This window comes from Pristiophorus japonicus, chromosome 14, assembly GCF_044704955.1.
Source record: "Pristiophorus japonicus isolate sPriJap1 chromosome 14, sPriJap1.hap1, whole genome shotgun sequence".
NCBI classification, from domain to species: domain Eukaryota; kingdom Metazoa; phylum Chordata; class Chondrichthyes; family Pristiophoridae; genus Pristiophorus; species Pristiophorus japonicus.
The window spans coordinates 167,908,576-167,935,873 of NC_091990.1; the positions used below are offsets into that span (position 1 = coordinate 167,908,576).

At 47.6% G+C, this 27,298-nt stretch overlaps 1 protein-coding gene across 1 annotated transcript in view; it reads right to left on the reverse strand.

The window, feature by feature from the left end:
- Positions 1-8,475, reverse strand: part of LOC139280221 (acyl-CoA (8-3)-desaturase-like) — a 70,120-nt gene extending 61,645 nt beyond the window's left edge. The window contains exon 1 of the mRNA XM_070899834.1: positions 8,241-8,475. Within this exon, the coding sequence (XP_070755935.1) occupies positions 8,241-8,423 (183 nt within the window). The 5' untranslated portion in view covers positions 8,424-8,475. The remainder of the gene's footprint in view (positions 1-8,240) is intronic.
- Between the last annotated feature and the right edge of the window lie 18,823 nt (positions 8,476-27,298).

Sequence of the window (27,298 nt, forward strand, 5' to 3'; positions counted from 1 at the left end):
GAGGCGCGGCTAGTTCTGGAGCACAAGTCTTCAGCACAACAGCCGGGATATTGTCGGGGCCCATAGCCTTTGCTGTATCCAGTGAGCCCAGCCGTTTCTTGAAATTACGTGGAGTGAATCGAATTGGTTTAAGGCTGGCTTCTGTGATGGTGGGGACCTCAGGAGGAATCATCCATTCAGCACTTCTGGCTGAAGATGGTTGCAAACGCTTCATCCTTTTCATGTGGAGGTTTGAATGGTCTACTTCATGTCTGTTCCATGACATTCTATGAAAAAAATAAAGGTTGCAAACGCTTCAGCCTTGTCTTTTGCACTCACATGCTGGGCTCCGCCATCACTAAGAATGGGGATGTTCATGGAGTCTCCTCCTCCAGTTGGTTGGTTAATTGTCCACCACCGTTCACAATGTGGACGTGGCAGGACTGCAGAGCTTTGACCTGATGTATTGGTTGTGGATTGGTTATCTCTGTCTTCTGCTGTTTAGCATGCATGTAGTCCTGTTTTGTAGCTGGTTGGAAGATTGGCACCTCATTTTAGGTACTCCTGGTGCTGCTCCTGGCATGCTCTTCCACACTCCTCATTGAACCAGGGTTGGTCCCCTGGCTTGATGGTAATGGTAGAGTGAGGGATATGTCAGGCATGAGGTTACAGATTGTGGTGGAATACAATTCTGCTGCTGCTGATGGCCCACAGCGCTTCACGGATGCTCAGTTTTGAGTTGAATCTATCCCATTTAGCAAGGTGGTAGTGCCTCACAACACAATGGAGGGTGTCCTCAGTGTGAAGACGGAAGCTCGACTGTGGCAACTACAGAGGAATCTCCCTGCTATCAGCCACTGGGAAAGTCATCATTAGAGTCCTCCTCAATCATCTTCTCCCTGTGGCCGAGGAGCGCCTTCCAGAGTCACAGTGCGGATTTCGGCCCCTACGGGGCACAGCGGACATGATCTTTGCAGCGCGACAGCTGCAGGAAAAATGCAGGGAACAGCGCCAGCCCATGTACATGGCCTTCTTCGACCTTACAAAGGCCTTTGACACCGTCAACCGCGAGGATCTACGGAGCATCCTCCTCCGTTTCGGATGCCCCCAAAAGTTCGTCACCATCCTCCGCCTGCTCCACGACGACATGCAGGACGTGATCCTGACCAACGGATCCATTACAGACCCAATCCACATCCAGACCGGGGTTAAACAGGGCTGCGTCATCGCCCCAACCTTCGTCTCAATCTTCCTCGCCGCCATGCTCCACCTCACAGTCAACAAGCTCCCCGCTGGAATGGAACTAAACTACAGAATCAGTGGGAAGCTGTTTAACCTTCGCCGCCTCCAGGCCAGGTCCAAGACCACCCCAACCTCTGTCGTCGAGCTACAGTACTGCGCACATACAAAGGCTGATCTCCAGGACATAGTCGACGTATTTACTGAGGCGTACGAAAGCATGGGCCTTACGCTAAACATCCGTAAGACAAACGTCCTCCACCAGCCTGTCCTCGCTGCACAGCACTGCCCCCCGCACCCCCCATTATCAAGATCCACGGCGTGGCCCTGGACAACGTGGACTATTTCCCATACCTCGGGAGCCTCTTATCAACAAGACGATGAGATTCAACACCGCCTCCATTGCGCCAGTGCAGCCTTCGGCCACTTGAGGAAAAGAGTGTTCGAAGACCAGGCCCTCAAATCTGCCACCAAGCTCACGGTCTGCAGGGCTGTAGTAAATACTCGCCCTCCTGTATGGCTCAGAGACATGGACCATGTACAGTAGACACCTCAAATCGCTGGAGAAATACCACCAACGATGTCTCCGCAAATCCTACAAATCCCCTGGGAGGACAGACGCACCAACGTTAGCGTCCTCGACCAGTCCAACATCCCCAGCATTGAAGCACTGACCACACTCGATCAGCTCCGCTGGGCAGGCCACATTGTCCGCGTGCCAGACATGAGACGCCCAAAGCAAGCGCTCTACTCGGAGCTCCTTCATGGCAAATGAGCCAAAGGTGGGCAGAGGAAACGTTACAAAGACACCCTCAAAGCCTCCCCGATAAAGTGCAACATCCCCACTGACACCTGGGAGTCCCTAAGTGGAGGACGTGCATCCGGGAGGGCGCTGAGCACCTAGAGTCTCATCGCCGAGAGTATGCGGAAACCAAGCGCAGGCAGTGGAAAGAGCGTGCGGCAAACCAGGCTCCCCATAATGACTATCTGCCCCACCTGTGACAGGGACTGTGGTTCTCGTATTGGACTGTTCAGCCACCTAAGGACTCATTTTAACAGTGGAAGCAAGTTTTCCTCGATTCCAAGGGACGGCCTATGATGATGAAGTAACTTCTACCATTACTCTCATGGACAAATGTTTCTGTGACAGGCAGATTACCGAGGACAAGGTCAAGTATGTTTTTCCCTTGTGTTGGTTCTCTCACCACCTACTGCAAGCCAAGGCTGGCAGCTATGTCCTTCAGGATGTGGCCAGCTCGGTCAGTAGTGATTCTACCAAGCCATTGTTAGTGATGGACATTGAAGTCCTCCAGTCTGGGCCCTTGCTACCCTCAATACTTCTTCCAGCACCGGAGCAGCATGTAAACCACCAGATAGATATCATAAGAACATAAGAAATAGGAGTCGGCCATTTGGCCCCTCGAGCCTGCTCCACCATTCAATAAGATCATGGCTGATCTGATCATGGACTCAGCTCCACTTCCCTGCCCACTGCCCATAACCCTTTACTCCCTTATCGCTCAAAAATCTGTCTATCTCCGCCTTAAATATATTTAATGACCCAGCCTCCACAGCTCTCTGGGGCAGAGAATTCCACAGATTTACAACCCTCTGAGAGAAGAAATTTCTCCTCATCTCAGTTTTAAATGGGCGGCCCCCGATTCTGAGACTATGTCCCCGAGTTTTAGTTTCCCCTCTGCATCCACCTTGTCGAGTTTCAATAAGATCACCTCTCATTCTTCTGAACTCCAATGTGTATAAGCCCAACCTACTCAACTTATCCTTATAAATCAACCCCCTCATCTCCAGAATCAACCTAGTGAACCTTCTCTGAACAGCCTCCAATGCAAGTATATCCTTCCTTAAATACTGAGACCAAAACTGCACGCAGTGCTCAAGGTGTGGCCTCACCAATACTCTGTACAGTTGTAGCAGGACTTCACTGCTTTTATACTCTATTCCCCCTTGCAATAAAGGCCAACATTTGCCTTCCTGATCACTTGCTGTACCTGCATACTAACTTTTTGTGTTTCATGCACAAGGACCCCCAGGTCTCTCTGTACTGCAGCACTTTGCAATTTCTCTCCATTTAAATTATAATTTGCTTTTCAATTATTTTTGCCAAAGTGGTTAACCTCACATTTTCCCACATTATAATCCATCTGCCAAATTTTTGCCCACGGACTTAGCCTGTCTATATCCTTTTGCAGATTTTTTATAGTCTAAAATGTCCTGAACAATATGGCCACGCACCTCAATAACATGTCAAAAGTTAATAGGGACAAGCTTTTAGAAGAATCAGTAAATTGGAAGTGGTGTAGATACCGACTGGGCCCATCTCAGAGTGATGGAGATTTCTTCCATTCTTTACTGAGGAAATGGAGAGAACGTTGAGTTTCATGAAAGCAGCACAAGCTTGCTTCCTTGACGAGATTTCAACAGAACTGCTACTATCCCTTGGAAAGTAGAGCATAAATGGCGGTCATTGTTTATGTCCTGTATCATCCAGGAGAGCTAGAAGCAGATGGAGCAGAAAACTAGGATGAAAGCTATACCAAAACTGATGCGTCCATAACAAAGGATGAAACTGAGTATTGTGTTCAATGAGCAAGTGTGGTCTTAGCTCCTTTAATAAGACTCCAGAGTGCCTGGGTGACCTGCTTATATACCGTGCTCCCAAGGGATGCTGGGATCCCTTGGGACTCCAACAGGTGGGCCCTCTGGTGGTAGTGTAATACAGGTTACATAACAAAAACCAGGAAAGAAATACTCCTTCCCAGCTAGCTACTGTCCTAGATCACTTCTGAGCTGTCATTACAAACTTCTGAACTGACTAATTCTGTAAACAATTGTGCTCACTGTAGAGCAGGCTCTGAAGATCAAAGAGGAGTGCTGTGATCAAGTTCTTGCTCTTGCCACCTATACAGAGAATGGTTTCCGGCAGAAGGACAAGGTGCCACATAAAAGGTTACTGCACAAGATAAAAGTTCACGGGGTTGGGGGTAATATATTAGCATGGCTAGAGGATTGGCTAACTAACAGAAAACAGAGAGTCGGGATAAATGGTTCATTCATGGCTTGGCAATCAGTAAATAGTGGGGCGCCGCAGGGATCAGTGCTGGGACCCCAACTATTTACAATCTACATTATAGACTTGGAAGAAGGGACTGAGTGTAACGTAGCCAAGTTTGCTGGCGATACAAAGATGGGAGGAAAAGCAATGTTTGAGTAGGACACAAAAAATCTGCAAAAAGACAAAGACAGGCTAAGTGAGTGGGCAAAAATGTTTGCAGATGGAGTATAATGTTGGAAAGTGTGAGGTCATGTGGAATTCTCTGCCACAGAAAGTTGTTGAGTCCAGTTCGTTAGATATAGTCAAAAGGGAGTTAGATGTGGCCCTTACGGCTAAAGGGATCAGGGGGTATGGAGAGAAGGCGGGGTGGGGTACTGATGTTGCATGATCAGCCATGATCATATTGAATGGCGGGGCAAGCTCGAAGGGCCGAATGGCCTGCTCCAGCACCTATTTTCTATGTTTCTATGCACTTTGGCAGAAAAAAATCAAAGCGCAAGTTATTATTTAAATGAAGAAAGATTGCAAAGTGCCGCAGGACAGCGGGACCTGGGGGTACTTGTGCATGAAACACAAAAGGATAGTATGCAGGTACATCAAGTGATCAGGAAGACGAATGGTATCTTGGCCTTTATTGCAAAGGGGATGGAGTATAAAAGCAGGGAAGTCTTGCTACAGCTATATAAGGTATTGGTGAGGCCATACCTGGAATACTGCGTGCAGTTTTGGTTTCCATATTTACGAAAGGATATACTTGCTTTGGAGGCAGTTCAGAGAAGGTTCACTAGGTTGATTCCGGGGATGAGGGGGTTGACTTATGAGGAAAGTTTGCGTAGGTTGGGCCTCTACTCAGTGAAATTCAGAAGAATTAGAGGTGATCTTATCAAAACGTATAAGATTATGAAGGGGCTTGACAAAGTGGATGCAGAGAGGATATTTCCACTAATAGGGGAGACTAGAACTAGGGGGCATAATTTTAGAATAAGGGGCCACCCATTTAAAACTGAGATGAGGAGAATTTCTTCTCTCAGAGGGTTGTAAATCTGTGGAATTCGCTGCCTCAGAGAGCTGTGGAAGCTAGGACACTGAATAAATTTGACAGAGATAGAGAGTTTCTTAAACGATAAGGGATAAGGGGTTATGGGGAGCAGACAGGGAAGTGGAGCTGAGTCCATGATTGGATCAGCCATGATTGTATTAAATGGTGGAGCAGGCTCGAGGGGCCATATGGCCTACTCCTGCTGCTATTTCGTATGTAATACAGGAGCTGTGTTTCTTGACTTGAAAGCAGAATATCATATAGTCTGGCACACTGGCCTACTGGTCAAGAAGTCAAAGATGTTACTCTGATGAGCTGTTACGGCTACGGAGGTGATGTTTTGTGACAGACAAGTCCAGGTGAGGTTAGGCAATAAGCTGAGCACATGGATGATCCAGAAGAATGGACTTCCCCAGGATCTGTTATGACTGCAATTATTTAACATATTTACAAATGATCCGCCTCCAACAATCTCCAGCCCATTCAAGTCTGTAGATGACACTTGCCTGACTTCAAGAGGCAGAGATTGAGCACAACTTGAATCAAAACCTGCAGCCATCAGTGACTATTGCAAAAAGTGGGGACTTAAACTCAGTGTGTCGAAGGCTTCCATCCCATTAATGCTAACGCTTCATGAGAACTCGACATCTTCTTGGATGGAGAACGGCTGGAACATGACCTAAAACCAACACATCCAGGAGTAACTCTAGATTGCACATTTATTTACAAGGACCAGCTCAGAATGTTAGTTCAGAAGATCAAGAGCAGAAATGGTCTCCTAAATAATCTTGTGGGCTCAACTTGGGGAGTTAAAGCACAAAGGCGCATATCACTGCTACCTCTGCTACGTAGTTGGAGAATACTGCACTTCCTGTGTGTTTAAACTCTTCCCACACAAAAATAGTTGATGTGCAATTAAATCAAACACTGAGAATAATAACGGGGACTATTAGACCAACAAACACCGAATGTTTACCAGTCCTCTCAAATATAGACTCCTAACTCATATTGCAGCAAAGAACCTCCTTGAAAGAAATCAAGGAGATGCCGCAACTGTTACTTTTCAAAGTTATGTGGAGACCTGTCATCACCGACTCATCATCAGACCACCAATCTGGACTATGTGACAAACCATCTCCACGGCTGCCTCATTATGGCTGACTGAATGGGGGCGAGATGCTCCTTCTATAAGAAACTCCTTCCTTATCACAGGCTGGCCTCAAGCTGTCATGCCATCCCTGGAACATGTTTTAGTTGTGGGGTGGCAGGGTGTGTGGTAAATGACTATACCTGGGGACTCAGGAATGTCCGTCTGTGTAACCTGTAGTAGTACAGCTGAGGATGCTGCACATCCCCAACATCCCCAGCATCGAAGCACTGACCACACTCGATCAGCTTCACTGGGCAGGCCACATTGTTCACATGCCAGACACGAGACTCCCAAAGCAAGCGCTCTACTTGGAACTCCTTCACGGCAAATGAGCCAAAGGTGGGCAGAGGAAACGTTACAGGGACACCCTCAAAGCCCCCCTGATAAAGTGCGACATCCCCACTGACACCTGGGAGTCCCTGGCCAAAGACCGCCCTAAGTGGAGGAAGTGCATCTGGGAGGGCGCTGAGCACCTTGAGTCTCTCATCGCCGAGAGCATGCAGAAATCAAGCGCAGGCAGCGGAAGGAGCGTGCGGCAAACCAGTCCCACCCACCCTTTCCCTCAACGACTATCTGTCCCACCTGTGACAGGGACTGTGGCTCTCGTATTGGACTGTTCAGCCACTTAAGGACTAATTTTTTTAGAGTGGAAGGGACTGCCTATGATGATGATGACATCAATTGAATGGCTGCTCAGTTCATGCTGGTCTATCAGGAGGACTTACCAGATGCCACATGAGACTACGGAATGGCTAAAGCATGTACATGGCCCACCTAAACTCCGACACTTTTCACATTTTTGACATTGTTTATCGCGCTGCTATAAGGTTTGCATTTTGAATTTTCCCCAATCTTTATTGTACCACTTTTGCATTCTCATAATTTTTTTGTCTCTATTGATAAGTAATCTCCATGATCAGTTTTATGATTATCTGTACTTTCTTCCTGAAGACTGATCCCTAATCTTTCTCTGATTATTGACACAAAAAACTCTTTCTTTCTGATTACTGATCCGTTATTAATTACTGATCTGTGATCACTTTCTGTCCCCAATTATTGATCTGTAATATCTGAGATCAGCCTCTCATTAAGAATCATTTATCTCTATCAGAATTTGTTCTGATTATCCATCAGTAAATGCTAATTATGATTTAGTTCAATAATTTGTGACGATCACTGTCTCTGATTATGGACCCGTGCGATTATTCGCCTCTGCTAGTCAATCATTAATCTTGCTCCAATAATTGATCAGTAATGTTTATGATATTCAGTCTGCCTCAAGAAGCAGGAGAAGGCATGTGCATCCGACGCGATCTTCAATGACGGATCTTCACTGAGTTCCACCATTCGGGCTTCGTTGTCTAACCTGGACCTGCTTACCAACACAATACCTATTACAGTTCAGATCATAGAAACGTCGGTCTGCTTATCAACCACCTTGCTGCTGTGAACAACTCCAGAAAAGCCCGAACTGTAACAACACTGTGATTATTGATCTCAGTCACCTCCTCTTCTCTCATTATTGAAGAGTATTCACTCTCTCTGATCATTGCTCAGTAATCAAGCAACGCAGCTTCAAAACTTTCCCAGAAACCGAGCATACTGATGTTGTTTTTTTCTCTTTCTCTGGTTATTGATCACGAATCTCTCTCTCTCTCTCTCTATTGATCAGTGATCGCTGCGATTACTGTTCAGCGACCTGTCGCCCCCCGGACTGATGGACCATCTCTGTCTGTCTGATCACCGAGTCCCAGTCTTACCGTAGCGTCCTGGCCCGCGTAGTGCCCGATCACCCGGGCTCCTCCCGGGTGCCTCTTGCTGAACTCGCTGATATCATAGACCTTCCTGTGGATCACCAGCCAGCGGTCGGTGCGGGTGCAATGCTTCTGCACTTCGTCCCAGGTAAAGAGGCCGTCCCGACCCCGCTCCGGACCCGAGCCCATCACTTGGGCAGTGGCTTCAAACCCTCTCCCCACCCAGCCGGACTGTGTGTCCCAGACCCTCCCGGGCTATGCCTCTATCTCTGCACGCTTGCCCACCCACCCTGCCCGGGCTGTGGGAGGTCTCCTGGCTCCCTGCCTAGATTTCCTATCCCCCCCTCCCCCGCTCTCCCCCAATTTCAGAACCACATCCAGCAACCAGCGCCGGGCTAGCGCCCCTGGAGAAGCAAGGTCGCGACTTGCAGGGGCGCTATTGGATAATTTCTACATCAATCACCGCCCCTTTCTGCAGTGATTGGTTCATAGAACTGTCAATCACCCGAGACGGTTCTGGTTGTGCTATTGGTCGAGACCCCTGGACGTCAATCAAAACCAACTCCACACGCTATTGGGCGCTAGGAACGTCAATTGGCCAAATCCCAATTGCGATTGGGTTGCTGCAGCGTTAACGCCTCTCACGCGGTTCGGGGCATGCCTTTCATTGGTCGCTGCCTGGACATCAGATCTCCTCACCTGGCCAGAGAATGAATGAATGAAGTGGGAGCGAAATTACTGAGGCAGTGCGAGTACAATGGGAAGCAAGGAAATGACTGAGACGCTCAACAAATATTTTGTTTCTGTCTTGACGGTAGAAGACATTAAAAGGATCCCAATAATATTAGATAATCAAGTGGAAAAAAGGTAGGGAGGAACTTAAAACAATTCCTATCATCAGAGAGAAAGTACGAGGCAAACCAATGAGACTTTACCTGTTACCTGACCAGTTACCTGAACCTGATGGCCTGCATCCTAGGATCTTAAAAGAAGTGGCTCATCATCATAGGCAGTCCCTCAGAACCGAGGAAGACTTGCTTCCACTCTTAAAATGTGTCCTTAGGTGGCTGAACAATCCAATACGAGAACCACAGTCCCTGTCACAGGTGAGACAGATAGTCGTTGAGGGAAGGGAGGGTGGGACTGGTTTGCCGCACGCTCTTTCCGCTGCCTGGGCTTGGTTTCTGCATGCTCTCGGCGATGAGACTCGAGGTGCTCAGCGCCCTCCCAGATGCACTTCCTCCACTTAGGGCGGTCTTTGGCCAGGGACTCCCAGGTGTCAGTGGGGTGTTGCACTTTATCAGCGAGGCTTTGAGGGTGTCCTTGTAATGGTTCCACTGCCCACCTTTGGCTCGTTTGCCGTGTAGGAATTCCAAGTAGAGCGCTTGTTTTGGGAGTCTCGTGTTTGGCCTGCCCAGCGGAGCTGATCAAGTGTGGTCAGTGCTTCAATGCTGGGGATGTTGGCCTGGTCGAGGACGCTGATGTTGGTGCACCTGTCCTCCCAGGGGATTTGTAAGATCTTGCGGAGACATCGTTGGTGGTATTTCTCCAGCGACTTGAGGTGTCTACTGTACATGGTCCATGTTTCTGAGCCATACAAGAGGGCGGGTATTACTACAGCCCTGTAGACCATGAGCTTAGTGGTGTATTTGAGGGCCTGGTCTTTTCCTCAGGTGGCTGAAGGCTGCACTGGTGCACTGGAGGCGGTGTTGGATCTCATCGTCAATGCCTGCTCTTGCTGATAAGAGGCTCCCAAGATATGGGAAGTGGTCCACATTGTCCAGGGCCACGCCATGGATCTAGATGACTGGGGGACAGTGCGGTGCGGTAAGGTCAGGCTGGTGGAGGACCTTTGTCTTGCTGATGTTTAGCGTGAGGCCCATGCTTTTGTACGCCTCAGTAAATACGTCGGCTATGTCCTGGAGTTCAGCCTCTGTAGCAGGCGTCGTCCGCGTACTGTAGCTCGCCGGCAGAGGTTGGGGTGGTCTTAGATCTGGCCTGAAGACAGTAAAGTTTGATCAGGTTCCCACTGTTTCTGTAGTTTAGTTCCACTCCAGCGGGGAGCTTGTTGACTGTGAGGTGGAGCATGGCAGCAAGGAAGATTGAGAAGAGGGTTGAGGCGATGACGCAGCCCTGTTTGACCCCAGTCTGGATGTGGATTGGGTCTGTAATGGATCCGTTGGTAAGGATCACGGCCTGCATGTCGTCGTGGAGCAGGTGGAGGATGGTGACGAACTTTTGGGGGCATCTGAAACAGAGGAGAATGCTCCATAGATCCTCGCGGTTGACAGTGTCAAAGGCCTTTGTAAGTTCGAAGAAGGCTATGTATAAGGGCTAGTGCTGTTCCCTGCACTTATCCTACAGCTGTCGCGCTGCAAAAATCATGTCCATTGTGCCCCGTAGGGGACGAAATCCACACTGCGAATCCAGGAGGAGCTCCTCAGCCACAGGGAGAAGATGGTTGAGGAGGATTCTAGCGACAACTTTCCCAGTGGCTGATAACAGGGAGATTCCTCTGTAATTGCTGCAGTCGGACTTGTCCCCTTTTTTAAAGATAGTCACGATCACTGCATCTCTGAGATCTCCGGGCATGTTCTCCTCTCTCCAGATAGAGATGAGGTCATGTATTCGCACCAGTAGTGCCTCTCCGCCATACTTTAGCACCTCAGCAGGGATTCCATCCGCTCCCAAAGCCTTGTTGTTCTTAAGCTGTCTTATGGCTTTTTCTACCTCGTGCAGTGTTGGGGTTTTACTGAGATGGTGGCGAGTAGCATGCTGTGGGATGGAGTCGAGAACACTCGAGTCAAAGGCAGAGTCTCGATTGAGTAGATCTTCGAAGTGCTCCTTTCAGCGGGCTCTAACTGCCTTGGTGTCCTTGATGAGTGTTTCCCCGTTCTTGGCCAGCAGTGGGGTGGGGCCTTGGGTATTTGGGACGTAGGTGGCCTTGACTGTGGTGAAGAATCCTCGCACATCATGGCTGAAATCCTAGAGTCTTAAAAGAAGTGGCTGCAGAGATAGTGGATGCATTGGTTGTAATCTACCAAAATTCCCTGGATTCTGGAAAGGTCCCAGCTGATTGGAAAACAGCAATAGTAACGTCCCTATTCAAGAAAGAGGACAGGCAGATAGAATGTGATTGCACTAGAAAGGGTGCAGAGGAGATTTACGAGGATGTTGCCAGGACTGGAAAATTTTAGGTATGAGGAAAGATTGGATTGGCTGGGGTTGTTTTCTTTGGAACAGAGGAGGCTGAGGGGAGATTTAATTGAGGTGTGTAAAATTATGAGGGGCCGAGAGAGAGTGGATAGGAAGGATCTATTTCCCTTATCAGAGGGGTCAATAACCAGGGGGCATAGATTTAAAGTAATTGGTGGAAGGATTAGAGGAGAGATTTTTTGAAAAAAATTCTTCACCCAGAGGATGGTAGGGGTCTGGAACTCGCTGCCTGAAAGAGTGGTAGAGGCAGAAAGCCTCATCACATTTAAAAGGTAATTGGATGTGCACTTAAAGAGCACAGGGCTGCATACCAAGTGCTGGATGGTGGGATTATGCTGGATAGCTCTTTTTCGACCGGCACAGACTTGTGGGTCAAATGGCATCCTTCTGTGTCATAATTTTCTATGATACTATAGGCCAGTTAGCCTAACATCTGTCATTGGGAAAATGCTGGAGTCCATTATTAAGGGAGTAGTAGCAGGACATTTAGAAAATCATAAACGCACAGTCAACATAATTTTATGAAAGGGAAATTGTGTTTGACAAATGTATTAAGAGTTCTTTGAGGATGTAACAAACAGGGTGGATAAAGGGGAAACCAGTAGATGTAGTATATTTGAATTTCCAAAGGGCATGCGATAAGGTGCCACATGAAATGTTACTGCACAAGATAAAAGCTCATGGTGTTGGGGGTAATATATTAGCAAAAATCGAGGATTGGCTAACTAACAGAAAACAGAGAGTAGAGATAAATAGGTAATTTTCAGATTGGCAAACTGTAACAAGTGGGGTGCCACAGGGATCGGTGCTGGAACCCCAACTATTTACAATCTATATTAATGATTTGGATGAAGGGACTGAGTGTAATGTAGCCAAATTTACTGACGATACAAAGAGAGGTGGGAAAGCAAGTTGTGAGGAGGACAGAGTCTGTAAAGGGATATAGACAGGCGAAGTGAGTGGGCAAAAATTTGGCAGATGGATTATAATGTGGGAAAATGTGAGGTTATCCACTTTGGTAGGAAGAATAGAAAAGCAAATTATTATTTAAATGGAGAGAGACTACAGAATTCTGGGTGTCCTCCGACATGAAACACAAAATGTGAACATGCAAGTAATTAGGAAGGCAAATGGAATGTTGGCCTTTATTGCAAAGGGGGAAAGAGTAAAGCAGGGAATTCTTGCTACAACTGTACAGGGCATTAGTGAAACCACACCTAGAGTACTGCGTCCAATTTTGGTCTCCTTATTTAAGGAGGGATATACTTGCATTGGAGGCAGTTCAGAGAAGGTTCACTAGGTTGATTCATGAGATGAAGGGGTTGTCTTATGAGGAAAGGTTGAGCAGGTTGGGCCTATACTCATTGGAGTTTAGAAGAATGAGAGGTGATCTTATTGAAATATATAAAATTCTGAGGGGGCTTGACAGGGTAGATGCTGAGAGGATGCTTCCCCTCGTGGAAGAATCTAGAGCTAGGGGACATCGTTTCAGAATACGGGGTCGCCCATTAAAAATGGAGATGAGGAGGAATTTCTTCTCTCAGATGGTCATGAATCTTTGGAATTCTCTACCCCAGAGAGCCTTGGAGGCTGAATCATTGAATATATTCAAGGCAGAGATAGACAGATTTTTGAATTACAGCGTATCGAGGTTCATGGGGAACAGGCATGAGTGTGGAGTTGAGGTCAAGATCAGATCAGCCATGATCTTATTGAATGGCAGAGCAGGAGTAGGCCATTTTGCCCCTCGAGCCTGGAGCAGGAGTAGACCATTTGGCCCCTCGAGCCTGGAGCAGGAGTAGGCCATTTGGCCCTTCGAGCCTGGAGCAGGAGTAGGCCATTTGACCCCTCAACCTGGAGCAGGAGTAGGCCATTAGGTCCTTCGAGCCTGGAGCAGGAGTAGGCCATTAGGCCCCTTGAGCCTGGAGCAAGAGTAGGCCATTAGGCCCCTCGGGCCTGGAGCATGAGTAGGCCATTAGGCCCCTCGAGCCTGAGCAGGAGTAGGCCATTAGGCCCCTCGAGCCTGGAGCAGGAGTAGGCCATTAGGCCCCTCGAACCTGGAGCAGGAGTAGGCCTGGAGCAGGCTCGAAGGGCCAAATAGCCTACTCCTGCTCCTATTTCTTATGTTCTTATGATGGGATATCGGGAGCAGGCAAGGAAGTGGAGTTGAGGCCAAGATCAGATCAGCCATGATCTTATTGAATGGCGGAGCAGGCTCGAGGGGCCAAGTAGCCTACTCCTGCTCCTATTTCTTATGCTCTTAAATTATTCATATCAGTCATAGTCAGGTTGCAAGGAAACTGAGACGCGAGAACGTAAGGGCGATTCAGATATTATGAACTGAAGCTCTGACAGAGTCACATGGCAGCATTTCAAGGCTACAATCTGGCTTTTTTAAAAAAAAAGATTACTCACAGAAATTATAAAGGAAAATATTGAGATCTGGTAGATTAGATGTAGATCATCCGGAATTACATTTTGTTGCATTTTCACTATCTCTGCAGACTCTTATATTTATACCACCTTACATTACATCCCTCAGAAATGCCCAAAATGCTTCACACAGAATGGATTACTTTGAAGCAAAATAACTTGTGCCTGCAAATGCACCAGCCGTTTTGTCACAGTAAGATCCCACAAGCAAAAGTGAAATCATACCTGTCCATCTAGAAAACTAAGAACAGTCGTAAATCACTCCACCCCAAAGGTACAAACTGAAGAGCAGCCTTAAGTATAATTACGTGAAAAGAAGCAGTCACATGGGCTTCGGAGCTAAAAGGGGAACATTGTAAATGCTGGAAATCTGATAACATTAAATGTTGGAAATACACAGCAAACCAAGAGAAACAATACAATATGACGTTTCAGGCGTGTACCCTTTAACAGAATGAAGACTGAATGATAGCGAGGCATTTTAGTAAAGTTAGAGAAAACAAGGACATACCTAGAAGAAGGGAGGAGAAGGAAAGAGAACCAATTGATACACCAATGATTTGCAAACTGTTAATAGAAAGCTTAGATAATATATTAACAATTAGGTGATGCAGGGATATATAAGTATGTCATGTATGTACATTCTGTTTGTAGCCACCAGATGGTGTCATTGTTGGAGGCCACTGAGCAGCACGCACATGGTGCTGCTCTGGTATAAAAGGCCAGCCATTTTGTGAGTCAGGCACTTTGGGCCTAAATAAAGCAGAAGCAAGGTTGTACATTGCTTAGTTAAACACTACTCAGTTTGAACCTTTATTGCAGACATAACAAAATGGACAAAAGAATGTGCAAATAACCAGGGGTACAACAAAAGCTTAAGAAATAAATCATAGAATCATACAGCATGGAAGGCGGCCATTCGGCCCATCGAGCCCCTGCCGATTCTAAGGTAGTCCCACTCCCCCGCCCTTACCCAGTAGCCCTGCATTTTTTTTCCTTCAGATACTTACTGAATTCCCTTTTGAAAGGCAAGATTGAGTCTGCCTCCACCACCCTCTCAGGCAGTGCATTCCAGATCTTAACCATAAAAATGTTTTCCTTGTAACACCTTTGGTTCTTTTGCCAGTCACCTTAAATCTGTGTCCTCTGGTTCTGAAAAGTTCTTAACCCTTCCACCAATGGGAACAGTTTCTCTCTATCTACTCTGTCCAGGGCCATCATGATTTTGAACACCTCGATCAAATCTCCTCTCAACCTTCTCTGCTCCAAGGAGAGCAACCCCAGCTTCTCCAGTCTCTCCACGTAACAGAAGCCCCTCATCCCTGGAAACATTCTCGTAAATCTTTTCTGCACCCTCTCCAAGGCCTTCACATCCTTCCTAAAGTGTGGTGCCCAGAATTGGACACAATACTCCAGTTGGGGCCGAACCAGGTTCATTTAAATTTCCACACTTTTGTACTCTATGCCTCTATTTATGAAGCCCAGAATCCCGTAAGCCTTTTTAACCACTTTCCCAACCCGCCCTGCCACTTTCACCGATTTGTGCACATATACCCCCAGGTCTCTCTGTTCATGCACCCTCTTTAGGATTGTACCCTTTAGTTTATATGTCCTCTCCTCGATCTTTCTACCAAAACGTATCACTTTCGGGAGTTAGGGAGGGGATAAAAATTAATCAATGATCTTGTTTCTGATCATTATCCAGTGACTAATTCTGGAAAGTAGGCATATGTGGACAATAACAAGAGGAAAAATAAGTTGTAATTATAGCAGATTTGAAATTAAACAGAAAATGCCAGTGAAACGGTCACAATCAAATTAAAATAAAATACATGCTCAGATCTCATCTGTAGTGTGATCTTTTGAAAGGTCTGCTTCCCAAATGTCTGCCTCTCTTGTCCCTAGACACTGGCAGACCTGCCTTACATTGCAAGAAAATGCAGGGTGTAGTTAAGGCCTGAACCCATTGTTCATGAGTTTAAGCTGACAATCTTCCAACTTCATTTAATGGTGGCACCCTCCCTTCCCACTCACTCTTAACAAGATGCTGGCAATCCTCGTTTCATCCACTCCAAAGGACCAATCTCAGTATCTCCATTCTTTTCCTACAAAGCACCACTTTCAGACTCTGTCCCCTTCCTTCACCCCTTCGTTCCCCTCTGCTAGTGAGTGCTTATCATCATCATTATCATCGGCAGTCCCTCGGAATCGAGGAAGACTTGCTTCCGCTCTAAAAATGAGTCCTTAAGTGGCTGAACAGTCCAATACGGGAATTACAGTCTCTCAGGTGGGACAGACAGTGGTTGAGGGAAAGGGTGGGTGGGACTGGTTTGCCGCACGCTCTTTCCGCTGCCTGCGCTTGGTTTCTGCATGCTCTCGGCGACGAGACTCGAGGTGCTCAGCGCCCTCCCGGATGCACTTCCTCCACTTAGGGTGGTCTTTGGTCAGGGACTCCCAGGTGTCAGTGGGGATGTTGCACTTTATCAGGGAGGCTTTGAGGGTGTCCTTGTAATGTTTGGTCTGCCCACCTTTGGCTCGTTAGCCGTGAAGGAGTTCCGAGTAGAGCACTTGTCCGAGTAGGCAGCTAGTACCAGCAGACGATTCAAGCCCAATTCTGTCTGTACCCAATGTCCACATCTGCCTACTTTCCAGAAGCAGTCACTGGATAATGATCAGAAGCAAGATCACCAATTAGTTTTCATCCCCTCCCTAAATTCCTAAAGTGTAAGTCCCTACTGCCTCTGATCAGCTAATTCAGCATGAACCTGGGACTATCTGGTTTGTACGGCTCAGTTATACTTGCCTTTAGTAGCCGTGCATTAGATCACAAAGTTAATTGCATCCTCCCTCTTAATATCTGTCCTCTTTTATTTCTCTTTCAGACAGGCAATTATAATCTTAATCTAAATTGGTATCATTTGGTGTAAGGTCATTTTTAAGTCTGTCTTTAATTGGTAACATCAGGATACCCGATTGTCAAAAAATAAAAATATCATAGACTGAAACTTTATCTTATTGGGCTGCTTCAAATCTGAAAATGATTGCAAACCCATGTTTTTTCACTGGCTCCAACCTGGGCTGGTCCCATGTCTGGGACTGTAATACATTTAATTAGTGCCATTATTGGACTAACCATGTGTCCTGAGGAGCTTGCAATAAATACAATTTATGGTTCGAGAGAAGGGGACCCTGTTTGGCAGATCAGAGAAGGGGAAAGAGAGAGAGAGAGAGAGAGATACTGTTGATGTAGAATAGTGAGGTAGGAATTCTCAGACATCAGATATGAAGGCCTACATTGTATACACATAGAATATAATTTTCACAAGTACTTCATATCTTTTAATTATAGCTGAGAATTTACTGTTTTTGATAGATTTTTACCATAATTGTATATTATTTTGTCTACTGTTTTAATGGTGGCATGAACTCATTAAAAATAAACTTAAGATAGCAGACAGAGAAATTTTATAGATATATTAAGTGTTCATCTGCTAATGTTACAATGATTTCTAAGATTATGTACTTAAAACATGCTGTGTATGATTGACGTGTATAAAATTGCTAGTGGCTACAACAGGGTGAATGTGCGCGGGCCGTCATCGTTTTCACCAACAGGCCTCAACGGCCAGACATCACATTTTTAGCCCAAATGTCCTCGAGCAATTTGACAGCTGGGAGAGGAATAACGGGGTGTGTTACCCTGCACAGTGGGAGATCAATCATACCATTCCATCCCCCACAAGTATATAACGCCATGCCCCACGGTGCCCCTCTAGTCACTTATTTGCCATCAGCCAGGCCTCCCTCTGCCAATGTACTGTAAGTTTACTGAGTTGTCTTAGTAACAGTTTTTTTCTGCAAACTTTCACAATACGAGAAAGATCGTTGGTCTTTCCCTTGCAAGATGGCTTCCTGCTCTGCTCATCAATAGCAGCCCAGGTCTCCCACTGGTAAATATTAAGTAGGCCCCTTTAGAACCTTTCTGACTGCTTCCATCCTTTCAGCCTTAGCCTCTTCCAACTTTTATCTAGCATACTCAGCTTCTGTTGCATCCTTTAATGCAGACCTTTATCCAAGGTTTTCTGGAACTCCAAATACACTCTACTTCTTAGGGCTTTCCCACATCAACTTGGGATGTCACTTCCTGTAAAATAAGTCACGGAAGTTTATAAAGCAGAATCTCCTCCCCCACCAGCCCCCTTTCTGAAATTGTGTTCGCTACTATTTATTTTATAGATCTGATCCTCAAGTTTAGTCCTCACAATCAATACCATCATGTTGCCATTTAATACACTATTCATTGTAAAACATAACTTCCTCCATCCCCTTCAAGCAATGTCAAGAGAAATTTGCCAGTAAAGAGGGTAATGTTTTGCAGAAGTTAGTAAAGTTTCTATTCCGAAATTCTCGACTGCTTGATCCCCTGCCATGAGAGATAAAAAGTTACATTTTAGCAATCTGTATAAATTCTCAAATACTCATTTTTTGCCCGCTCATTGTACAGACCGAAAGTTACACTTTAAACAATGTTTCTGTTTTGAGTTACATGATGTGATCCATCCAAAGAGAAACTTAATATAATTACTGATCATTTCTGGATATATCTAAGGCTGCAAATTCTTAACTAAATCATATACCCCCAACATTTAGACTGATACTATTGGCTTAAATACAGCAACATACCACATTTTATATTAGTCTACATGACTCTGAAACTAATACTAGATTGTTTTGTTCAGTTATTTTTAAAGAATTCAAAAAAAAATAATAATTAGGTTCAGTTTCCTCATTATAGGAAGGATAGGAAATCAATGAACAAGGTGTTACAGTTATGGTCAGAGACTTGACTCGGTAATTTTTTTCCCCCAAGAGCTGAATAAGTTCATGGGGACCTGAGAGGTCTTCAAGATTACCAAGAGTTATGTTAAGGTAATTAGTGATAGATTATTTTCATTGGTTGGCAAAGTGTTAACAAGTGGTCGCAAATTTAAGATTATCGCAAAAACAATTAAAGGGGAGGTTAAAAAGACTTTGCACAGTGAGAGGTTAGAATGTGGAATTCTGTGCCACAAAATGCTGTTGAAGCAGAAGAAATATATATTTTTAAATAATAAGTTGCTTGGAAAAAGAGGAATATTAAAGATTACGGGGAATGAGCAGGAGCATGGGATGAGACCAGGTGACTCATTTTTAAAAATTCATTTCTGGGATGTGGGCATCGCTGGCAAAGCCAGCATTTATTGCCCATCCCTAACTGCCCCTTGAGAAGGTGGTGGTGAGCCGCCTTTTTGAACCGCTGCAGTCCGTGTGGTGAAGGTGCTCCCACAGTGCTGTTAGGGAGGGAGTTCCAGGAGTTTGACCCAGTTACGGTGAAGGAACGGCCGATATATTTCCAAGTCGGGATGGTGTGTGATTGGAGGATAACGTGGAGGTGGTGGTGTTCCCATATGCCTGCCACCCTTGTCCTTCTAGGTGATTAAGGTCGCGGGTTTGGGAGGTGCTGCCGAAGAAGCCTTGGCGAGTTGCTGCAGTGCATCTTGTAGATGGTACACACTGCAGCCACGGTGCGCCAGTGGTGGAGGGAATGAATGTTTAAGGTGGTGGATGGGGTGCCAATCAAGCGGGCTGTTTTGTCCTGGATGATGTCAAGTTTCTTTAGTGTTGTTGGAGCTATATTCATCCAGGCAAGTGGAGAGTATTCCATCACACTCCTGACTTGTGCCTTGTGGAAGGTGGAAAGGCTTTGGAGAGTCAGGAGGTGAGACACTTGCCACAGAATACCCAGCCTCTGACCTGCTCTTGTAACCACAGTATGTGTGTGGCTGGTCCAGTTAAGTTTCTGGTCAATGGTGACCCCCCAGGATGTTTATGGTGGGGGATTCGCTGATGGTAATGCCGTTGAATGTCAAGGGGCGGTGGTTAAACTCTCGCTTGTTGGAGATGGTCATTGCCTGGCACTTGTGTAGCGTGAATGTTACTTGCCACTGATCAGCCCAAGCCTGAATGTCGTCCAGGTCTTGCTGCATGTGGGCACGGACTGCTTCATTATCCGAGGCGTTGCGAATGGAACTGAACACTGTGCAATTATCAGCGAACATCCCCACTTCTGACCTTATGATGGAGGGAAGGTCATTGATGAAGCAGCTGAAGATGGTTGGGCCTAGGACACTGCCCTGAGGAACTCCTGCAGCGATATCCTGGGGCTGGGATGATTGACCTCCAACAACCACAACCATCTTCCTTTGTGCTCGGTGTGACTCCAGCCAGTGGAGATGGATTCCCATTGACCAGTTTTATTAGGGCTCCTTGATGCCGCACTCAGTCAAATGCTGCCTTGATGTCAAGGGCAGTCACTCTCACCTCACCTCTGGAATTCAGCTCTTTTGTCCATGTTTGGACCAAGGCTGTAATGACGTCTGGAGCCGAGTGGTCCTGCGGAACCCAATCTGAGCATCGGTGAGCAGATTATTGGTGAGTGAGTGCCGCTTGATAGCACTGTCGACGACACCTTCCATCACTTTGCTGATCATTGAGAGTAGACTGATGGGGCAGTAATTGGCTGGATTGGATTTGTCCTGCTTTTTGTGGACAGGACATACCTGGGCAGTTTTCCACATTGTTGGGTAGATGCCAGTGTTGTAGCTGTACTGGAACAGCTTGGGTAGAGGTGCGGCTAGTTCTGGAGCACAAGTCTTCAGCACGACAGCCGGGATGTTGTCGGGGCCCATAGCCTTTGCTGTATCCAACACGCTCACTATCATTTCTTGATATCACGTGGCATGAATCAAATTGGCTGAAGACTGGATCTGTGATGGTGGTTCATCCACTCAGCACTTCGGGCTTGTCTTTTGCACTCATGTGCTGTGCTCCGCCATCATTAAGGATGGGGATGTTCAAGAAGCCTCCTCTTCCAGTCAGTTGTTTAATGGTCCACCACCATTCACAACTGAATATGGCAGGACCACAGAGCTTTGATCTGTTCCGTTGAATCCTTAGCCCTGTCTATAGCATACTCCTTCCACTGTTTAGCATGCATGTAGTCCTGTGTTGCAGCTTCCCCAGGTTGGCACCTCATTTTGAGGTACGCCTGGTGTTGTTCCCGGCATGCTCTTCTACACTCTTCATTGAACCAGTACTGGTAGAGTGAGGAATATGCCGGGCCATGAGGTTGTAGATTGCGGTAGAATACAATTCTGCTGCTGCTGATGGCCCACAGCATCTCATGGATTTCCAGATTTGAGCTGCTAGATCTCTTCTGAATCTATCCCATTTAGCACGGTGGTAGTGCCACGACAGAGGGTGTTTGCCCTCAGTGTGAAGACGGGACTTCGTCGCTACAATGACTGTGGCGGTCACTGCTACCAATGCTGTCATGGACAGATGCATCTGCGACAGGTAGATTGGTGAGGACAAGGTCAAGGGGTTTTTCGCTTGTGTTGATTCTCTCACCACCTGCTGCAGGCCCAGTCTGGCAGCCTTGTCCTTCAGGACTCGGCCAGCTCGGTCAGTAGTGGTGCGACCGAACCACTCTTGGACAATGAAGCCCGCCACCCGGAGTACATTCTGTGCCCTTGTTACACTCAGTGCTTCTTCCAAATGGTGTTCAACATGGAGGAGTACTGAGGGACTGCGGTAGGTGGTAATCAGCTGGAGGTTTCAATGTTGAGGACTCCCAGGGCCACTCCCTCCCAACTGTATACCACTGTGCCATGAGCCCCTGGTGGGTCTGTCCTGTCAGTGGGACAGGACATACCCAGAGATGGTGATGGAGGAGTCTGGGACATTGGCTGAAAGGTATGATTCTGTGAGTATGACAGTGTCAGGCTGTTGCTTGACCGGTCTGTGGGACAGCTCTCCCAATTTTGACACAAGTCCCCAGATGTTAGTGAGGCGGACTTTGCAGGTTCGGCTGGGCTGGGTGTGCCTTTGTTGTGTCCGTAGCCGGTGCCGAGATCGATGCCGAATGGTCCGTCCGGTTTTGTTATTCTTATTGTTTCTTGTAGTGGTTTGTTACAGCTGAGCGTCTTGCTCTCTCATTTCAGTGGGCAATTAAGAGTCAACCACATTGGTGCAGGTCTGGAATGGCATATAACATAAGGACATAAGAAATAGGAGCAGGAGTAGGCCATACGGCCCCTCGAGCCTGCTCCGCCATTCAATATGATCATGGCTGATCCGATCATGGACTCAGCTCCACTTCCCTGCCCGCTCCCCATAACCCCTATCCCCTTATCGTTGAAGAGACTGTCTATCTCTGTTTTAAATTTATTCAATGTCCCGGCATCCACAGCTCTCTGAGGCAGCGAATTCCACAGATTTCCAGAGAGACCAGGCAAGAACGGCAGATTTCCTTCCTTAAAAGGACATGTGAACCAGATGGGTTTTTAAGACAATCCAGTAGTTTCATGGTCACCCGTACTGCTACTAGCTTTTTAAAATTCCAGATTATTTAATTAACTGAATTTAAATTCCATAGCTATGGTGGCATTTAAACTCGCATCTCCGGATTAGTCCAGGCCTCTAGGTTACTAGTTCAGTAAAATAACCACTATGCTGTCATTCTCGGTCATACTCACAGAATCGTATCTATCAGCCAATGCCCCAGACTCCTCCATCACCATCCCCTGATGTCATGACCCACATGCATGTCGGACCTGCCCGAGGTAGCAGCACAGTGGTACACTGTCAGGACGGACTGGCCCTTGGAGTCCAACATTGACTCTGGACGCCATTACGTCTCATGGTTTCAGGTCAAACATGGGCACGGAAACCTCCTGCTGATTACCATCTACTGCCCTCCCTCCGCTGATAAATTAATACTCCTCCATGTTGAACACCACTTGGAGGAAGTACTGAGAGAGTAGCAAGTGCACAGAATGCACTCTGGCTGGGAGACTTCAATGTCCATCACCAAGAGTGGCTCGGTAGCACCACCACTCACTGAGCCCTGAGAGACTGGGCTTGCAGTAGGTGGTGAGAGAACCAATACAAGGAAATAACCGCTCTCACCTTGGCCTCACCAATCTACCTGTCCCAGATGCATCTGACAGGACGGTGTTGGTACAGTGACCACCACACAGTCCTTGTGGAGACCAATGCTGCAAAATTTGGAGGTTTTGCACCGGCCATTAAGGCCAATTTTGCTGAAAAATGGTGGTCACCTCGCTTGCGCCCCCTTCCACCTGGTCCCGCAGCGGCCGCCATTTTGGGGAGGTCAGTAGCGCTGCCGTTACCTGTGCTCGCTCCAGATATTTAGATGAGGCAGATCGTGATGTCAATGAGTGTGCAACGCTGATCTGGCGCAGGATCTGTCATTTTCAACTTCACCATTGCATCTAACAACCTCTCCTAACTACGACCAGCTGACCATACGTTGAGCAGCAGGAAGCACCCTCATTGGCGCAATTTAAAGGGATCATCAACAACTTGCAGCTGACTTGCTTCTCCACTTCTACTGGCTCAGTCAAAGTTTGTGCAACTGTTTTGGAGTTTTCTAAAGTCATTGAATGTTGCTGAGGTGAAGGAGTGTTTCTGAGAGTGAACAACACATTGTTTCTCATTTAAAGGGTTATGTTCACTCCACTTGCTCCCAGGCATAGGGGCTGTCCTTGCAGTTTCTCCAATCCGGCCTGGCCCGGGGGTTGGCGTGGTCCCGGGCTGCGAGGCCATTGGCAGGCCAGGGCCATTAGAGGGAGCAGCGTGTGGCGGCATGCCACTACAGGGAGCAGGAGGGCGACGGCTGACTGCAGTGCGGGCAGGTACATCAGGAGCGGCGAGGTCAGGGCAAAGGAGTAGCATCATCGTAAAGGGATGTGACCGGGGCCCAGGAGAGACGAGGGCCCAGGGGCAGCACGGGCCAGCCCACACTGCGATATGTGCACGCACTAGGTCCGTGCAGCAGAGCTGGTCTCCAGTCATCCTGGTTAACCCTTGCCACCTGACCAAGACCTAGCTCTGTCAAGCCCGTGTGGTGGCTGGTGTGCAACGGCCACTGTCATGTATTCAACTATCATTGTAACCCATGTATAAGCTCACCTAAGTTGTACACTGTGAGAACATTGACCACAATGGGTGAACTTGTGGGAGACACTCCTAACCTGGACTTCCAGGTATAAAAGGGGAAACTCCACCCACCATTTATCACTTGAGGTCTTGGTAATAAAGGTAAATGGTCACAGAGTGACCTTCTCTCAAGTATGGGCCACGTGTGCATTTATACTGTATAGTAAGGACATATCATTGGCGATGAGAAACTGGGATTTAAACCATGCGAGCATGGCCACTAGCAGCACAGAAGAGAGGTACTATGTTGGTGATGATTGGGACGACTTTATTGAGAGACTACAGCAAAGTTTTTTCACTAAGGAATGGTTGGGACAGGATTCGGCCGACAAACGCAGGGCTCATCTCCTGACGGTTTGTGGATCCAGAACGTACTCCCTGATGAAGGACCTTCCAGCGCCAGAGAAGCCGGCGGACAAGACGTTCGAAGAGCTCAATAAGTTGATCGGGGAGCACATTAAACCGGTGAGCAGCATGCACATGGTGAGACACCGGTTTTACAAGCACCGGTGGCGAGAAGGGCAAAGCGTTAAAGACTTCATGGCAGACCTCCGGCGACTGGTGAGCCTATGTAAGTTCCCAGATGCATGCAGAGCGGAGATACTGCGAGACTTTTTTATTGAGGGCATCGGACACGCTGGGGTTTTCAGGAAACTGATTGAGACCAAAGACTTGACCTTGGAAGTGGCGGCTCTGATAGCCCAGACATTTATCTCAGGGGAGGAAGAGACCAGAATGATGTATGACAAAAATCTTGGCTCAAATGCAGCAAACGACCAGGGAGTCAACATTATTAAAGTGGCACACAGTTCTCTAGGCAGACAAGGGCAATCGGACATGCCCCAGCATGTAGTCGAATCCAAAAGGGGAATTCAACAGAGACAATGGCTAGCTGAACGGCGATTCATGCCATCGCAGTGGACAATGCGGCCAGTAATGGGGCCACCGACACCTGTTAATGGTGCGCTTAAGGACAGTCACAGAGACAGTCAGAGACGATCGACTGGTAATGGACCTTTTGTTTCCAACAATAGGGCCTCCAGCTCATGCTGGAGGTGTGGAGGCAAACACCCAGCCAGAGCTTGCAGGTATCAGCAAGAAACCTGCAGAAACTGCAACGTCAGCGGTCACTTGGCGCATATATGCAGGAAGCCTGCAGCCAGGTTGGTGTACGAGGAGGACGGGCCCGATGTGAGCTCTACGAGGCCAAATGAATACTGGGGGAAATCGCTGGAAGCTGAAGTTCAGCGAGTTCATGTGGAGCACGTATACAGTTCATACACTAGGACGCCACCGATAATGATGAAAGTGCTCCTCAATGGCATCCCAGTATTAATGGAAATAGACACGGGGGCCAGCCAGTCCCTGATGAGTATCAAACAGTTTGAAAGGTTGTGGGTGTCCAAGGCCAGTAGGCCAAAATTATTGCCGATTGACGCACAGCTGCAGACATATACAAAGAAGATCATTCCGGTGCTCGGCAGCGCCACGAGAGTCATGACCCACAAAGATTCGGAGAACAGGTTGCCACTCTGGATTGTCCCGGGGGATGGTCCCGCACTACTGGGGAGGAGTTGGCTTGCTGTCATGAACTGGAAATGGGGCGATGTCAATGCAATTTCTTCTGTGGAGCGAGTATGATGCTCACAGGTCCTGGACAAATTTGACTCATTATTTCAACCCGGCATTGGCACTTTCATGGGGGCCAAGGTAGTGATTCACATAAACCCGGACGCCAGGCCAGTACACCACAAGGCCAGAGCAGTGCCGTACGTGATGCAGGAAAAGATAGAAGGCGAATTGGACCGCCTGCTGAGGGAAGACATCATCTTGCCAGTCGAATTCAGTGACTGGGCGAACCCGATTGTGACGGTGCTCAAGGTGGATGGGTCGGTCAGGATATGTGGTGATTACAAGGCCACCATCAATCGGGTGTCACTCCAAGACCAGTACCCGCTACCGAGAGCAGAGGACCTCTTTGCGACGCTATCCGGTGGCAAACCTTTTTCAAAATTGGACCTGACCTCAGCTTACATGACCCAGGAGCTGGCGAGTGAGTCAAAGAAGCTGATCACCATCACGACACACAAGGGGTTGTTTGAGTATAACAGATGCCCGTTCGGGATTCGTTCGGCCGGCGCGATCTTTCAGCGAAATATGGAAAGCCTCCTCAAGTCGATTCCAAGGACGGTGGTTTTTCAAGATGACATCCTCATCACGGGTCGCGATACCGAAGGACACCGCCACAACCTGGAGGAGGTGCTATGCAGACTGGACCGGGTAGGGCTGCGACTGAAAAAGGCGAAGTGCATCTTCTTAACTCCAGAGGTAGAATTCCTGGGGAGGGGGGTAGCAGCAGACGGGATCAGACCTACTGCGTCCAAAACGGAAGCAATCCAGAGAGCACCCAGACCCCGTAACACGACGGAGCTGTGTTCGTTCCTGGGGCTCTTGAACTATTTTGGTAACTTTCTTCCCAAATTGAGCACGCTGTTAGAGCCGCTACATGTGCTCCGACGCAAAGGTCGCAATTGGGTCTGAGGGGACAGCCAGGAAAGGGCTTTTGATGGAGCATAACAAATTGCATGCTCTAACAAACTTACTGTTATATGACCCATGTAAGAAACTTGTGTTAACGTGCGATGCATCGTCCTATGGGGTTGGGTGTGAATGCCAATGGTCAGTTACAGTCGGTAGCTTATGCCTCCAGAAGTCTGTCCTAAGCAGATAGGGGCTACGGGATGGTAGAAAAGGAAGCACTAGCATGTGTATATGCAGTAAAAAAAATCCACCAGTACCTGTTTGGCAGGAAATTTGAGCTGGAGACAGATCACAAACCCCTAACGTCCCTTTTGGCTGACAACAAGGCTATAAATGCGAATGCATCGGCCCGCATACAGAGGTGGGCACTCACGTTAGCCGCCTATGACTACACAATTCGGCACAGACCAGGCACTGAAAACTGCGCCGATGCACTCAGTAGGCTCCCACTAGCCAGCACTGAGGGGGCAACTGAGCATGATGCTGAGATGGTCATGGCTGTTGAAGCTTTCGAAAGTGAAGGCTCACCTGTGACAGCCCGTCAGATTAAAGTCTGGACAAATAAAGACCCGCTACTGTCTTTAGTTAAGAAATGTGTCCTGAATGGGAACTGGGCAGCCACGTACGGGGCATGCCCTGAGGAATTTAAACCGTTTCATAGGCGCAAGGATGAACTCTCGATTCAGGCCGATTGCCCACTGTGGGGAAACCGAGTAGTCATGCCCCAGATGGGCAGAGAGGTGTTTATCAGAGAACTTCACAATGAGCACCCGGGCACTGTCATGATGAAGGCAATTGCCAGGTCACACGTT